Below are 16,679 nucleotides of genomic sequence, written 5' to 3' on the forward strand. Positions count from 1 at the left end.
TTTGTGTTCATAGGAAATTGCTGCTCTACAATTCAAGGATGCTAGAGGTGAGGGGACGATTCCCTGATGTTTCAGAAGTGTGTCAGGCTTTCACACACGCATGATTCCCTGATGTTTTACTGGCGTTTTACCAGCACTTACCCCATGGCAAGCGTTGGTGTGAAAATCTTTAAAGTTTCATGATGAACTTCCTTTGTGATCTCGCATGCTTATCAGGGATTTGTATGGACTTAGCCCAACTGAATAGAGGTGATGAGGTACACCTATCCAAAGAGGAATGTGGTATTTACTTGAATTCCATTACCCTCCTGCTGCAGTGGTACATTCAAACTGGGCTAACCCCCTCCTGTGGCAGATATGTGGCATGACTTAAATTGAGGAGAAAGGAGATGACCACTGGGGTGGTTAGAGGGAAAAAGTGGGGTGTCTACAGTTGGGGCAGATGCATACCTTCAGCCTAGACTTTGGATACGATGCATTGAGTGGTCAGTTTCAAATACCCTGCACTGAAAGTTAATTGACCTACATGGGTTACCACCCCCACTTGTAGTGATCAATTGGACCCTGTTTACCCTCCTCCTTGCTGACACATATACATTATCTGATTATATGATTTATGATTGTGATGTTTGCATTAAAGCTGTGGCCAGTATTGCAACCCACTATATGGTGTCTGCTCTTTGGTCTTTTGAGCCCCCCCCCCCCCCAATTCTACATTTGGATGCTAAATTATGTCAATCTCTTCAGCAATACTAGAAAAGCTGGTTTGAAATTTTTATGTCTCATCCTTTCTTCATCTGTTTCAATTTTTGATTGGTTATATTTATCAAGATAAAGATACATCTAGAAATCTGGAGCGTATCATTCATGCATGTCTATTCTGTTTTCTAAATCATGGGTAGTCCTGAAAATAATCCACTGCACAACAAACCACTTTATACTTACATATGATACAAGCCTTATGTCTACAACTTTCAACTGGTGGAAAGTTGGCTTGTTTCAGCAAAAGCAACAAAGAATCTTGTGGCACCTTGCAGGTAATTTTTCTTTCTTTTGCATAAGCTTTGCGGACTGCAACCCATTCCCTCAGAATCATGAGCTAATATGGTAAATGGCACAATGTTCTATGCCTTTGATAAAGTAGGCTGCACCCCACCAAAGTATATGCCAAAGAAAAATGAGTTTGCCTTTGAGGTATCACAGTGTGGTAGACATTCAAAGATATGATACAGAGTAGATAGATAGATAGATAGATAGATAGATGATAAATAGATAGATAGATAGTTTTATCTTTTAAAATGTGTTTTATTATTTTTATAATTATTTGTTTTAATATTGTAATAATTTAATTCCCTTTTAATGTACTGTTTTTTAATGTTGTGAAGATATTCTGAGTTCCAGTTCTGGGAAAAGAGTTGGATGTAAATAAATATGATGATGTTGTTGTTGATGATGATATCTTCTAAACCAATTCAAAATGTCAGCATTGAAGAATCAAGATCCCATACAAACATTTCTTCTGAAGGCACTTGTCTTATAAAGGAGTTGTGTCTGCCATGTTGAATGTTATGCAAATAATGGCAACAGTGAGTCACCTCTATAAGCAAACATTGTTCCACTGAATTTGTGGAATGAAATCTTCAGGTCACTTTTCCCAAGAAGCAGCACTGGGACTTTTTTCTTCTTTAGAGTATCTCCAGACTCGAAATAAAATGTTGCCTTGGCTGTATGTGATGGTTATCATAGCCATTTGGAGAGGTATTTTGCTCTCATCTGTAAGAGGGATTTTTCTCTCTCTTTAGAACGAGTGTAATCAGATGCTATTGTGATGAAAGTGTAGAGTAAGAAATTTGCTGATGGTTTACCTAATACATCCTAACTGTTCTTTTTTGTTTTCTGCTTCTCCTTGCTAGGAACAAATTCACAGAGTATCGTTCTGACCCAAGTTGGTTCAGAATTAAAGAAGCCTGGAGAGTCAGTTCAACTGAAATGTGCCACCAGTGGATTTGATCCCAATGACTGGTGGATGGATTGGATCAGACAGAAGCCAGGGAAGGGTCTGGAATGGCTGGTGAGATACTGGAAATCTTCAGCCACTACCTACTATTCACCTGCCATCCAAGGGCGCTTAACAGTCTCAAAGGACAGTTCAAATTTTTATTTGCAAATGAACAATCTGATTCCAGAGGACACTGCTGTGTATTACTGTGCAAGGGACACAGTGAAAGAAAGACCATTAGAGATGATGCAAAAACCTTTCTAAGAAAATGACTCAGGAAAATCTTTGCAGATGGTAAAAGCCAAACCATAATATTGTCAGAACTGAGGAACATTTTCCAAAGCTAATATTAAACATAAGAAAGATAGCAAGAATTTTGTTTTTCTTCACATAGCAGTGCAAATAACCATCTCAGCACTGTATAGATTTGTGTGTGAAAGGATGAGACAGAGAGACAAGGAGATATTTTTTATGTTTTCAAGATTTAGTGGGACTGAGATGGAAGACATTTCTGCTTATCTTCTGCTTCCATTAGAGAACAAAGCCTATCATGACTCTACCTCTCTGCATTCTTATGGTGATGGAAATTATGGAAATAAAGTTTTATTTACAGATTCTAGAAACCAAATCACACACTTGTCAAAAGTAAGGAAGTTTTCCTATTATTCCCAAGCATGGTGTTGGAAGTCAACTGTCCCAGACTCCAAGGCAGATCTAATTTTTATTTGCAAATGAACACTTTGAATTTGGAGAAATCTTGCATTGTGCAAGAAAGTAAAACTGCCAGAGTTCAAGGGGAAAAAACACACACACTGATGATGAAAATGGTTCCTGGTGAGGGAGCTCATGCCTCATTCTTCCTACAACTGTAAAAAGAGTGTTATTTAACTCTCAGAGGACGGAAGTATTCAGGAAAATAAAAAGATTCCTCTTTGTGTGTTACCATCCATACAGGAAACAGATGACTTGATACTGCAAGCAGTCTCAGAGCTTAGAAAAACAAGATGCATTTTGTTTGTGTAGTATGGAGATGTGCATCCATTCTGCAAGATTAAACTCTGGGTTTATTTTTCATGGAGCTCCTATGAAGTGCAAAACTTCCATTCACTGTAATGGTGATGAACTATGGTGAAACTTTTTTTTAAAGAACGAGGTTCTTCAAGTCTACTGCAATGAGCTTCCAATGTCATAGTGGTGAGATGTAAACAGTAAAATCCTCCAGTCTTCTCTGTATCGGGTTCACGGATGCATCTACATTGTCGTTTGACACCATAGTAGTTTAACTGTCATGACTGCATCCGACAGAATCCTGGGATTTGTAGTTTTGGGAGGTACCAGCAGTCTTTGGCAGAGAAGGCTAAAGACCTTGTATAACTACAAATCCCAAGGTTGAATAGAATGGAGTGACAGCACTTAAAGTACACTTAAGGCAGGGGTAGGCAACCTTTTTGAGCCGGGGGCCGGTTTGCTGTCCCTCAGACAACTGGGGGGGGCAAAAGGGGGGGGGGGGGGGGCCTCCCCCCCGGGGGGGGCAGGACTGTGTGCGGGGGGTGGAGCTTCCACCCTCCAGGGGCGGAGCCGCATGCTCCGCCCCCAGAGTGATGATGATGATGATGATGATAATAATAATAATAATAATAATAATAATAATAATAATAGTTCCAAGCATGGAAACTACTACAAAGCAATTCAAAAAAGGAAGAAAGCATGCACACTGTCTCAACCCAGAAAGGCACAAGGTGCTGAGAGGGGATTTTGCACAAAGAACACCAAAGCCAAGTAAACAATAATAATAATAATAGTTACAAGCATGGAAACTACTAAAATGCAATTCAAAATAAAAGGCAGAAAGCATACACTGTCTCAACCCAAAAAGGCACAAGATGCTGAGAAGGGATTTTGCACAGAGAACACCAAGGGCGCCTTCCCGGCTTCTGAGGGGCCTCGAGGCCCTCAGAGGCCGGGAAGGAGGAGGAGGACTCCCGCACGGGCATCCTCGCTGGCTCCTTCCCAGCCTCTGAGGGGCCTCGAGGCCCTCAGAGGCCGGAAAGGAGGAGGACACCCGCACGGGCGGCTCCGCTGGCTCCTTCCCGGCCTCTGAGGGGGCCTCAGAAGGAGAGGCCTGGGGCCGCACGGGCCCTGGGAGAAGCCCGCAGAGGCCCAGGAGGTGGCGGCGGCGGCGACAGGACCAGCCTGGGGCCGGTCCTGCCGCCTCCGCGGGCCGGATGCGGCCCACAGGCCGGGGGTTGCCGACCCCTGACTTAAGGTGTCAAACTGCATATTTCTACAGTGCAGAAGCACTCTAGGGCTAGTAATTGATCCATACATAATTTGGTTATTTTAATTTCAATGTAACATAACTTACCTGGCTTATATAATTTGATTACATCAAGATGGACAAATATATCTATAGTCCAGGGGTTGAGATTTAGGAGTAACATTGGAAAGTCTCAAGTTCCGTGTCCATATTGCAATGAATTCACTGGGTAACAAGTAAATTAGAAAAAAATCTATTTTTTCACCATGAAAAAAGGGTTGTGATGTACTCATATTCTCCCAGCTTCTAAATGAGCAAAGCTGAGTTGAAATCAAAACTGAAAAAGAGTTAGAGAGGGAAAACCAAGTTTACAACAAACATCTAGGATGGAGAAGTCTATCAGATGAGGAGCCCTCGAGGTGAAGATTATGGTAACCCCAATTCAGTGCTAACACAGAGCCCTTTCACACTGCACACTAATAATAATAATAATAATAATAATAATAATAATAATAATAATAATATGTTTTATTTATATACTGCTATTCCAAAGATCATAGCGGTGAACAGCAAGTAAGCTAATTTTCCCCCAACAGTCTGGGTACTCATTTTAGCTCCCTCCTCGGAAGGATGCAAGCCTGAGTCGAGCTTGGGCCCTTTTGCTGGTCTTGAACTCGCAACCTTGTGGTTTTGAGTGAATGGCTGCAGTACAGGCATTTAACCACTGCGCCACCAGGGCACTTATAGCACTCTGATCTCATTTTCACTGCCATGGTTCCCTCTTATGGAACCAAGCGATCTGAATTTTAGAGAAGAGTATTTAGAATTCTCAGCCAGGGAGCTCTAGTGCCTTACAAAACTACAAACCCCACCATTCCTTAGGAGGCAGCAATGACAGCTGAACTATAGTATGTAGTATGAAGGGCTCCACATCTTATATATTGCTGTTGCTGTTATTGTTGTTGTTCGCTTTCTTCCAAGTCATTTTTGACTTATGGCAACCCTAAGGTGAATCTTCCATAGGATTTCCTTAGCAAAATTTACCAAGGGGGTTTGCTTTTGCCTTCTTCTGAAGCTGAGAATGACTTGCTTGAGGTCACCCAATGGGTTTTTATAGCCTAGTGGGGATTTGAACTCTGGTCCTAGTCCAATACTTAAACTAATGCATCATGATGGGTTTTATAGACACACATTCAAACACGGCATTTTAAGTATTAAGCACTCTTGTTCAGTTTAGGTTTTTTCCACATTTATTAACATTTTACAGGCACATTCTATTCCTTTTAAGGTCATTTAATATGAGCAAATATTGCATTTGTCAATGGAAAGCACCAGGTTAATTTTTTTTAATGCAGAGCTTTTGCAAATGTGCCTCCAAAGATAATTTGTCCTATACTTTGAGCTGCTAAAACTACAGTTCCCAAAGTGCCTCTTTTTATAAAGAAGGACATGCATCTGTTTGATCATATGCAAACAGTGGTACATTCGGTTCTATAAATATACATCATTACATCCAACATGCATTCGGAGGATTGACCTTTTTACAAGGGGAGGTGCGCAGGCAAGAGTAATAGAGGAAAATGACTCTTTGGTTTCATTTGATGGTTTTTGTAGCAGCCTGGAAAGGTATTTTCTTCCCTTTTTAAAACTGGAAAAACATCCCCATATTGCCTTTAATTTACATATAATTTCACGTAGTTTTATTACGAATGTAAAGTGGCAACTCATGACTATTCTTTTTTAATTTCTATTTTTTTCAGGTAGCTATTCTCAGGTTGTTCTGACCCAAACAGGCTCAGAATTGAAGAGACCTGGAGAATCAGTTCAACTGAAATGCACCACCAGTGGGTTTGTAGTCACTGACTATTGGATGAATTGGGTAAGACAGAAGCCAGGGCACGGTTTCCAGTGGTTAGTGAGCTACTTGCGATCTTCAACAACCAACTACTATTTGCCTGCCATCCAAGGGCGCTTCACAGTCTCAAAGGACAGCTCCAATTTTTATTTGCAAATGAACAACCTGATTCCAGAGGACACTGCTGTATATTACTGTGCAAGAGACACAGTGAAAGAAAGCCTATTAGAGATGATGCAAAAACCTTTCTAGTGAAATGACTCTGGAAAATAATTGCAGATGGTGGAGACCAAACCACAGTGTTGTCAGAACTGAGAAACTTCTTCCTAAGCCAAAAATGAACTTCAAAATAAGATGGTTCCACAACTATCTATCTATCTATCTATCTATCTATCTATCTATCTATCTATCTATAAAATTCTATTGGTGTAGCATTGACATGCACCTTACACAATTAAGATATTTTCTAATGCCCTCATATAATAAGGCTTCATTTTAGAAACATACTTTAATGGTGTTTGGTGGTAGAAAATGTTTATATGAAACACATGACCACCCAAGTTTATCACAATTTCCTGAAGTCACAAGTAGTCTGTCATGGAACTGTTTTGAAACTGATGGGTATACACTTTTTAAAAATGCTTTGAAGCTGAACAGTAAATTGCCAAGAGTATGGAGAACTACTAATTTTTAAAGGTGGTTTTTAAAAAATTAAACAATCAAAGGCTCCAAATGGTCCCTCGGTGTGCAACTACCCAGTAGAAATAACGCAGTTTGTCACCACTTAAATTGCCGTGGCTCCCTCCTACAGAATCTTGAGATTTTTAGTTTTGCAAGCCACCAGTACTATTGGCAGAGAAGGCTAAAGACACTGTAAAACTGCACATGCCAGGATGCCATAGGATGGAGCTACAGAACCTAAAGCGGTATCAAATGGCATTATTTCTACAGTGTAGAAGCACTCCTGTGAGCCAGTGTGCCATAGTGGTTTGAGTGTTGGACTACGACTCTGGAGTCCAGGGTTTGATTCTCAGCTCGGCCATGAAATTTGTGACCTTGGGCAAGTCACATGCTCTCAGCATCAGGAAAGGCAAAGGCAAACCTCCTCTGAATAACTCTAGCCAAGAAAACCCCATGATAGGTTTGCCTTAGGGTCTCCAGAAGTTGGAAAAGGCACACAACAACAACTACAAGATACACTCCCAGTCTTAGTAAATGAGATAATAAAATAAAATGCTTAATCAAATAGGAAATCCAGTATATGTAAAGGGACAGATATTTGGGCAATCTTCTCCAGCTTATGGATTCTGCTGTGGTGCTGACAGGCCAGTAAAGTCATCTTATACAGGCTGTTCAATGGAAATGTCAAACCAGTGTCCAGCATTTTGTGAAAAACGTCCCAAGTAAGGGTCAGTAGGGAAGGAATCAAAAACAAAATTGCCAATACAGCATTGTTTTTGTACAAAAGGAGTTGCTCTCTGTGGCAGTCATATTCCAAAACATGATTTAAGTGGCAGAGTAATTCAAGGGGGGAAGCCTAAGTAGCAGAAAATGTTTAGGGGAAAATATAATTTTGCAATAGAAAGCTGGCATCTAGGAATACTTTTCTGGACAGAATAGAACTGTTAGACTTACAGGCTTATCATATGTATTATTAAACTGGCTTACCTCTATCCAGTTTAAGGGTTAATTCGGGCGGCACCCTGATCTTCTCATGCACTTTTTACCACCGAAATTGCCACCTGAATACATCTCGGGGCCATCCCTTCTTGCAGAACTGCTCTGGCAGCCATTTTCTTAAATCAGAAAATTCCCAGATCTAAAAAGAGCTTGAAGGAGCAGCTCTGCAAGCAGGGCTTGCAGAGCTGGCATGTATTTGGGTGGCAATTTCAGTGGTAAAAAGTGTGTGATAAGATCAGGGTGCTGTCTGAATTAACCCTAAAACTGGATAGAGGTAATCTAGTTTAGGAATACATGCAATAAGCCTCTTACTTTTTCCTGATGAGCTGTTCCTTGTTGTTCAGCTCAGGTCTCAGTAGAATAATGTAACATTTAGGGAAAAATATACAGCTGAGTAACCCAGCACTAGAAGCTAAGATGGAGAAAATTTCAACAGCCACCATATATTTCCCTTTAGTGCTTGTGTAAGCTGGGAAAAAGGACAACCAAACACTGCAAAACATCAGCATGCTAAAAGTAATAAACTTTGCTTCATTGAAACTGTCTGGCAGTTTCCGGGCTAAAAAGGCCACTGTGAAGCTAATGATGGCTAGAAGTCCCATGTAACCGAGCACAAGGTAAAACATCAGGACAGAACCTTCATTGCATTCTGCAACCATCTCCCCAGTCCCCGACTTCATGTCCAAATGGGGAAAAGGTGGGGATGTTCCTAGCCAAATCATACAAATACTTGCTTGGATAAGCGAGCAGGAGATGACAATGGAGTTGGCCAGTCTTTTGCCCATCCACTTCCTCATTTGGGACCCTGGTTTGGTAGCCATGAAAGCTATAACCACAGTTATTGTTTTGGCCAAGACAGAGGAAACGGCCACAGAGAAGATGATGCCAAAAGCTGATTGTCTCAGAAAGCAAGCCACCATTCTAGGTTGTCCAAGAAAGAGGAAAGAACAGAGAAAACAGAGGAAGAGGGAGACAAGGAGAGTGTAAGTGAGGTCCCGGTTGTTGGCTTTGACAATGGGAGTATCTCTGTTCTTAATAAAGGCCCCCAGCACAAAGAGTGTGATCAGAGAACAATAGGCTGCAAGGGATGCTAAACTTATTCCTAAAGGTTCTTCATAGGACAGAAAGGTGATCGTTTTTCGAATGCACAGGCTTTGGTCTTTGTTTGGGTATTTATCTTCTGGGCATGCAAAACAGCTGGCCATATCTGGAAAAAAAAAGTGGGGCCAACACATTAGAGACTCAAAATTTAACCGAGGTTCAGCCAATGGCAAGAATCCACTGCGGTTTAGTGTTTGTACCTATTTCTGGATATGGAATTTGTCTTGGGAAAGTACATATCATTATCACTAAAGTATACAGCCACTCCTCCTTAATGTTGTTAACAGTTATAGTATTTTTCTCAGCTTTGCCAATATTAAGTCTTTTCCCACTGCTTTGAACATTATACACACAAACACAGACACACATTAATTTTTCTTTCTATATATCACAAATCTTAAGTATAAGCTCCTCTGCATAGCAGTGTCATAACACCGTCCTGTTCAGTGATTATAAACACATTAGCCAAAATGCTATTGGGTGATTAGGAATTCGTAACTAAGAGCACAAATGTGTAACTGTTTGGTATTTGTGATTCCTATGCATTCCCTAATTTAGGGAATACATAAGGATATTGAAAGTCACACAGCCCCCATTTATTAGGCAGTAGTCACTGCCTAATAAATGGGTGCCCTGTTGCTTAGGAAGCAGTTGAATAATGTTCCACCTCTCCACACACTTGCAAAAGAAATTTCTGATGTGAGGGGAAATTGTGACAGGGATCCCGTGTCTGTAGTTCTGGAGATTGCTCAAAGGAGGGGGATAGGGGACTAGATCCCCATTGACTGCAGTAGCTGCTTCCCGTAAAGTTGTCTTGAGTAGCCAGGAGTCACTGAGTAGCCACATAACTACTCAGTTATGGTGGTTATGCTTTTGTAACTTCCCAACAGGATTCCAGCTATCATATCCTCTTTTAGAATACTCCAGTGGACAATTTCCCAACATCATTAGATGATGTTTTGGGTATATCTCAGAAGACTGCCAAAGCTTCTGTTAAGCATGGAACAGGACATGTACTCAAGCTAACTGACTGCTAACTGAAAAAAATAATAACTAGTCAGAGAGAGTTGTAATTTCTGACATAGTTCATTTTCTCTCAGCAAGTGAGAAATTGCTTGTGTTGACAGAGATGGGAAGAATTTCCTTACTGCAAAATAGGGAGAATTTATCTGGCAAGGTTGTGTTTGGTGAAGTGGGATCATGCTCAAATAGACTTAGGGCCAGTACAGACAGTCCTAAAGGGGCATGCCGCAGCCCCAACCCAGCATTTTCCCAGCCCCAAAAGAAGCAGCAAAACACCAGTCCTTTTGGAGGTGGAAAAGGGGCAGCTTTTCTGTTGTGGTGCTGGCTTTTTGGCGCTCATGCATTGTGCGTCATGTGAACACCATGCTGCCGGAGCACCACAACGCTGTCCACATTTTGGTTGGGAAGGCAGTGTGAAGCTGGCTTGGGGGCATCTTCGGGGCATGTGTCATCTGCAGGCCATAGCTCCACGCTGGCTGAAGCTGCTTGTCTGTTTAGCCTCTTAGTTTCACAAAGGGAGAAAGATATTAATTTTGTGCAGATATAAAACTTTTGCTGGAAGCATATTTGAGGTGGATTGCAGAAACCTCAGTGGGGAAAATAATATGAGTTTTGTGCTGGAGGTGTTCTGTTCCACCTAAAACTGTGTCAGTGGCACCATTTCTTCAAATCTCTAGAGGCTGAAGCAGTTCAAGGGCAAATCTGGGGGTGCGGGTGGCCACAATAGTATAAGTATATATGCAGAAACATCATGCTTCACTGTGCCATATAGAATTTCAGTCCTAGCATGCTAGTATAATGATATTTTATGTTACCTACCCCTTGTGTGAGAAAACTTCCCTTCTGGGCAACGATCACAATGGTAGCAGCAAAATTTCTCACCTTCCTTCTTTCTTTTGTGATATCCAGCTTTGCAGTATTCATTACACAGAGAAAGAGGGCGAACCTATCCATGAACATAAAGTTTAGGGTGAGAACAGTTAGGCAGTTATGGTGGGCTGATACTTACTAAATGTTTGCTGTAAAACAGTAAGGATGTCATCTAGTTAAAAGCTGCTATAAGGGCAAAGTGAAATGGCAGTATGAAAATAATAACAAAATATACAACACCACTGAAATGTCCTTGGCTTTTTTTGTTGTTGTGTTGTTGTTTTGTGCCTTCATGTAGTTTATGACTTACTGCAGACACTAAGGCAAAGCTATCATGAGGTTTTCTGGGGTTGAGATATGAGGCACCCATTGGGCTTCTGTGGCTGAGCAGGGAATTGAACCTTGATCTACTGTCTCATAGTCCAGTGCTCAAAGCACTACACTCTGCTGGCAAATATTTCCTGCTGGTGGTATCCAGAGAAGGTTCTTAGTTGCTTCATGTTTAGGCAGAATCATATGCATGTGATCAGTCTTTGTTTTTTATAGACAGGGGAGATAATATTCAACACTAAAGAAGCAGCTAATACATTAGCCAGTGTATTATATACTGCTTATAGTTAATGAACAGATTCCAAGGGTCACCCTATGTAGCATACATTGCAATAATCATGAGGGCAAGTTGCAGGTGGGATCCTATCATTTCTCAGTTTTGTTTCTTGTCTCATTTAATCTATATCCCACATTTCTCCCAAGATCATTGAAAGGGGTAAAGGAAGAACAGGATGGGTTATAATATCAAATTATATATTTAAAGTAGCTGTACTCTTGTTATTGTTTTTGTTAACTGTCATCTAGTCAACCCCGACTCATGACAACCCTGTGGATGAGACATCTCCAAGACCAGCTATTTTTCCCTGCTCTGCTTAAGTCCTGTAGATTCAGGCCAGTGGTCTCCCTAGTGAGCCTATCCATCTAGCATGTGGTCTTCCTCTCTTTCTACTACTCTCTACCTTTCCTAGCATTACTATCTTTTCTAATGAGTTGTCTTTTTATGATGTGGCCAAAATATGCCTTAGTATCATCATCTTGGCTTCCAAGGAGAGCTCAGGCCTGATCTGTTCAAATCCCTATTTGTTTGTCCTTTTGGCTGTCCAGGATATCCTCAACACTCTTCTCCAACACCATTTTTTCTTTCCCTCCTATCCACCTTCTTCACTGTGTCCAGCGCTTACATCTGTACATTGTGATGGGGAATACAATGACTTGGATGATTCTAATCTTGATGCTCAGTTGCATATCTTTACACTTTAGGAATGTGTCTAGTTCTTTCATGGCTGCTCTTCCCATTCCTATTCTTATTCTGATTTCATGGCTGTTGTTTCAATACTGATCAATATTTGATCCAAGTTACGGGAAATCTTTATTTTGATTTCTTCATTGTCTAGGTTGAATTTATGTAGATCCTCCATGGTCATTATTTTTGTTTTCTTTATGCTCAGCAGCAAGCCTGCTTTTGCACTTTCTTCTTTGACCTCCTTTAGTCATTGTTCCAAGTCTATGATGTTTTCCCCTAGTAGTATGGTGTCATCCACATAACTCCTCCTCTTTCTAAGTCTAAATCTGCTCTTAATATGATATTGTCAGCATATAAGTTGAGAAAGCATACAGTCGAACTCCTCCACAGTGGAGTGAGTCTCATCAAGGATGACAAGATTTAAGAATACATCTTTGGATGCATGATAGTGAATATGTCATACTTTCAGACAACAATTACAAGTCTAGTTTATGGAAAACAAGTCATTTCCAGCTCCCAGATTTCTACTGATAATATACCCAGATACCGAGAACATTCATGGCCTCTATTGACAATGGATCATTCTTCAAGAATATGCCATAATCCACACCTCATTAAAGCTTCTGTGCCATTGAATTATGTCTTCATTAATGATTAATTGTGTTTGTTCAATGTCCTTGGAATCCAGACTGCCAATCTGCACTTGCCAATACGAATTATTTGGGAATATGAATAAATTCATTACATCAAAGCCAGATTCCATTTCCATTCGGTTATTGAAAAACAGTGTTTCTCCAGCTGAGTTGTTAAAGGTGATGGTTTGAAGAAAGTAATGGAGCTAGTTGGTGGAAAACAAGGAAGAAATTATTCACAACAACAAAAATAGATAGTAGAGAAATAGATACCAGACATAATAGGGAACTAAACGTACTTGTAGCTTGCTCAGTGACTTACCAAGATATTTCCTCCCATTTTTAGGTATACTTAGAACATTTTCTGACACTTAGTACTGCAAGTATTTTATTAGGCTCTTTATCTTGAAAAGGAAGGTATAAGTATATAGAAACCTATGAATTATAGTTTACTACTTACTTGTTTACAGAATTGAAAAGTAAAGGTCCTGAGAATGCAGGCATCGTGCATCATCACGATTCCCTTTTCCGTGTTTGTAAGGTTGTTTGCAATTACATAAATACCTATCAAGTATTGTGCAAAACCCAACAGCCATTATTCCATATCAGCTCTCCTCCTGAGTATACAGACATTATGCATCAACACAATTTGTGTGCTTGTAAGTAACCTCTCCCAACCTAGTCTATCCCAAAAACCTGATGGAAATATTATTTGTCCATCGTACAATCACAGGCAAAATGGAATGTCTTCTTCCCATGCAGCTGATGCCCAGTGTAATAAGTTGGAGGGAGATACGATCATGACAATAGTGTCACAATCGTGACTAAGTAGTGATCTTAAATATGGAACAGTTATCTAGACTTGCTCATCCTACTCCCAAGGTACACTGACCTTAAGGCAGTTTCCAATGGGAAACAACTGAACAAGGATTTCTGAAGAGGTTTAGTTCTTTCTCGAATGGCTTGACTATGGACAAAGGCTTTTAATTTACTACATATGTTAAATAATTTGTATTAAAAAATAATTTGTTTACTTAGTTCAATTGTATTACAACCCATCTTTTCTGTTTTACGAACACTGTTTAAGAAATTTTCTCTGTATGTAATATTTACATTTCTAACCCCTAGTATGCCTAGTTCTATCTGCCATCAACTACAATTCACCATGAAAGCACATCCTATATAAGTTGGTCTCACCATATATGTCTCAAGGCCAAAACACACTGCAGAAACAACCCAGTTTGAGACCACTTTAGCTGCCCTTCCTCAATGCTAGGGAAATCTGAGAACTGTATTTTTGTGAGACGTTTAGCCTTCTCTGTCAGAGAGCTCTGGTGCCTCAACAAACTACAGTTTCTAAAATTACCTAGCACTGAACCAGGACAGTTAAAGTGGTCTCAAACTGGATTATTTCTGCAGTGTGTTTTGGCCCTACTTATTATTATGGATATTTTTGTAACCTCTTAATTGTCAAACTACTCCAGTTATGATCATCACTTGCTGGCAGTTCCTTTTGCTATTACAGTGTACCCTTGGTGTCTGTTGTGGTTTGGTTCCAGTCCCCCCAGTGGATACCAATGGATGCACAAGCCCCATTACATAAAATGGCATAATAAAATAGCAAAAGATTTGCTTTATGCATGCATTTTATTTTTTTATTTTTTTTTCAAGCTGTGGATGTTTGAATCCATGGATGTAGAATCTGTGGATATGGAGGGATGATTGTACATTCCCCACCACTACCTACTACTCCAGTATAAGGATAACCAACTGGAACTACTCTCCATGGATCTAATGAAGTGCTGGGTTCTATGAAAACATATGGCAATTTAAACGTATCAGTCATTACAGTGGAGGTAGATTTTTGTTTTAATTTGATTAGTTCTTTGTTAAGAAAGAAGTTGGATGCTTTCTTACACTTTCTAACAATGTATTCAATGCTAAAAGGCATTTAATTTTGGAGATATTACCTGCCAAGGATGGAGATCTTGACGTTTTTTCCACCCCATCGTTGATCTGTAACTGGATCTAGATGTGTGCAAGTCATGCAAAGCATGTGCTATGGCATAAACGGCATTATAGATACTGTAGCTGTGGCCACTCATGTGCATGTCAAAGACAGCCTCAGGAAGGCCCTCCAGCCTCTCCTCCTCGGTACACATGTTCTCAGATCCCACTGGTTTTAGGGGAGTGGGAATTGAGCATCCAAGTGCTTGTTCAAGGAACTCTTTGAGAAAACTACCTCCTTGTGTCCAGTCAGGTTTTATAGTCTGAAGATATGTCTTGAAGCCTAGACATTCCTTGGAGTGGATGGCAAAGGAAATGGACCCTTGGAATATTTCAAAATTCCAGTTCCTTGAAAGACCAGTGACTGCGAATTCAATCTGTCCTGTCATGATCCATACCTTCCCAACATAACTGTAATCAATTCCTGATAAGAACAATGCAGTGCTCAACCACATTAAGGCCAGAGTTTCACCATAGATGACCAAGGTTCTAGTCCTCTGATTCATTAAATGTTGATCAATCACATCAGCCATACGGACTAGATCAGGGACCTGAGGTAAACGGCCATCACGGGTCAGTCTTTGTGTGAAGGCTGAGCAGATTTCATACTGAGTAAACAATGCCTCTAAAACCTGCAAGAAACGGTCTCCACTTTCATCACCTGCAGCCAACAGTCCAACCCATGTCCATCCAAAACGCTTAAGTAAATGGATAATCCCCATAAACTGATGGGATTCATTGGGGACCATATGATAAAACCAAGACAGCTTTGTTGCTTCACTCTTTTCTTGAGGAAATGAACCATACGTAAGCTAAAAGAACGTATTGTTCAGAGATGTTTAGAAATAGGATAGGAAGAATATATCAAAATATATATTTACATATATGCCAAGCTATTAACAGTTGGCGAAGCAAGATGGTAAATGTGATATGTGAAATGGATGCCTTACCAATGAAGTTGTCTTACCTGTGGAATCTTGTAGAGATTTAAGGTATCTGCCATATGAAAGGAGATGGCAGGACTGATTCCCCCTACAACTGCCATGAGGGGTTTCTGGGCATCACACTTGTAGTTGGGGACAAATCTATTTGATTTGAAGAGCATGTCCAGAATGGTACGATAGGTCATCCTTGCATCATAGTAGCTGTCGTAGATATGGAAACCAAGTGTTATGTTGGGCAAGATTTTGGGATTCTTGTTGATTGTATGAGTAGCAAATGCCAAGGCCAGGACATGCTGGTAGAACTTTGTCAACATGCTGAAAGTAGAATAATATACACTTTTGTAAACAAATATGTATGTAATCATTTTCATCAGAATATTGGACCACGCTGGTATTAAATTTGAGAAGCAATCCTAGAACATTTCCCGTACGAGCGTCACTACCTTCCCTTACCCTTGTTATGATGGATAACAAACAGACAGATGCTGAAACCAGAAAAAGAAGCCCATATGGGAAGATTAACATCAAAGGGGGGGGGGTCAAAATTAGGGGTCAAGAGAGACTTGTGTCTAAGGAGAAAGGATAGCAGAAATTGGCAAGAAATGATTAAGTAGAAAGAGTGGTGGTGGTATGAATAGAAATGAGATCAATCAAAGAAGATTTATGATCAGATTGGTGGTGGTGGAACACATTGTGAAATGAGGGGAAAAACAAAGCTCTCTTTGTGAAGTTAAAGACTTTCACAGCTGGAATCCATAGTTTTGGGTGGGGTTTTCCAGCTATGTGGTCGTGTTCTGGTAGAGTTTATTCCTGATGTTTCATCAGTATCAGTAACTGGCATTTTCAGATGACAGCCTTGAAATGGCAAAATCTGGAAATGAGTGAGGACATCATATATGAGATATCACAAGCAACTGTGTCCAGATCAAAGGAACAATGTTGTCCTTACTACACTCCTACTCTGCCAATCTCAGTATTATTTCTGCAAACTTTCAACATTTGTCCAAGTCCTCAAGC

At 40.4% G+C, this 16,679-nt stretch overlaps 1 protein-coding gene across 1 annotated transcript; it reads right to left on the minus strand.

Moving 5' to 3' along the window:
• Positions 1-8,099: 8,099 nt before the first annotated feature.
• Positions 8,100-15,467, minus strand: LOC121935255 (vomeronasal type-2 receptor 26-like). Its single transcript, XM_042476579.1, has 4 exons — positions 14,682-15,467; positions 12,690-12,917; positions 10,735-10,861; positions 8,100-8,998 (listed from the first exon to the last, which is right to left on the minus strand). Exons 1-4 carry the CDS (start codon positions 15,465-15,467, stop codon positions 8,100-8,102), a joined length of 2,040 nt encoding a protein of 679 aa, XP_042332513.1.
• Positions 15,468-16,679: the final 1,212 nt, after the last annotated feature.

Source organism: Sceloporus undulatus, chromosome 6 (genome assembly GCF_019175285.1).
Source record: "Sceloporus undulatus isolate JIND9_A2432 ecotype Alabama chromosome 6, SceUnd_v1.1, whole genome shotgun sequence".
Lineage (NCBI taxonomy): Eukaryota > Metazoa > Chordata > Lepidosauria > Squamata > Phrynosomatidae > Sceloporus > Sceloporus undulatus.

Bases quoted from the DNA above. Each gene is read 5' to 3' on its own strand.
- LOC121935255 (XM_042476579.1), bottom strand. From the start codon at position 15,467: ATGGTCCCCAATGAATCCCATCAGTTTATGGGGATTATCCATTTACTT. The intron at 12,918-14,681 runs GTAATATCTCCA...TCCACCAACTAG, and splicing joins AAGATCTCCATCCTTGGCAG to CTCCATTACTTTCTTCAAAC. The intron at 8,999-10,734 runs GTAGGTAACATA...TTTTTTTTCCAG, and splicing joins GAAGTTTTCTCACACAAGGG to ATATGGCCAGCTGTTTTGCA.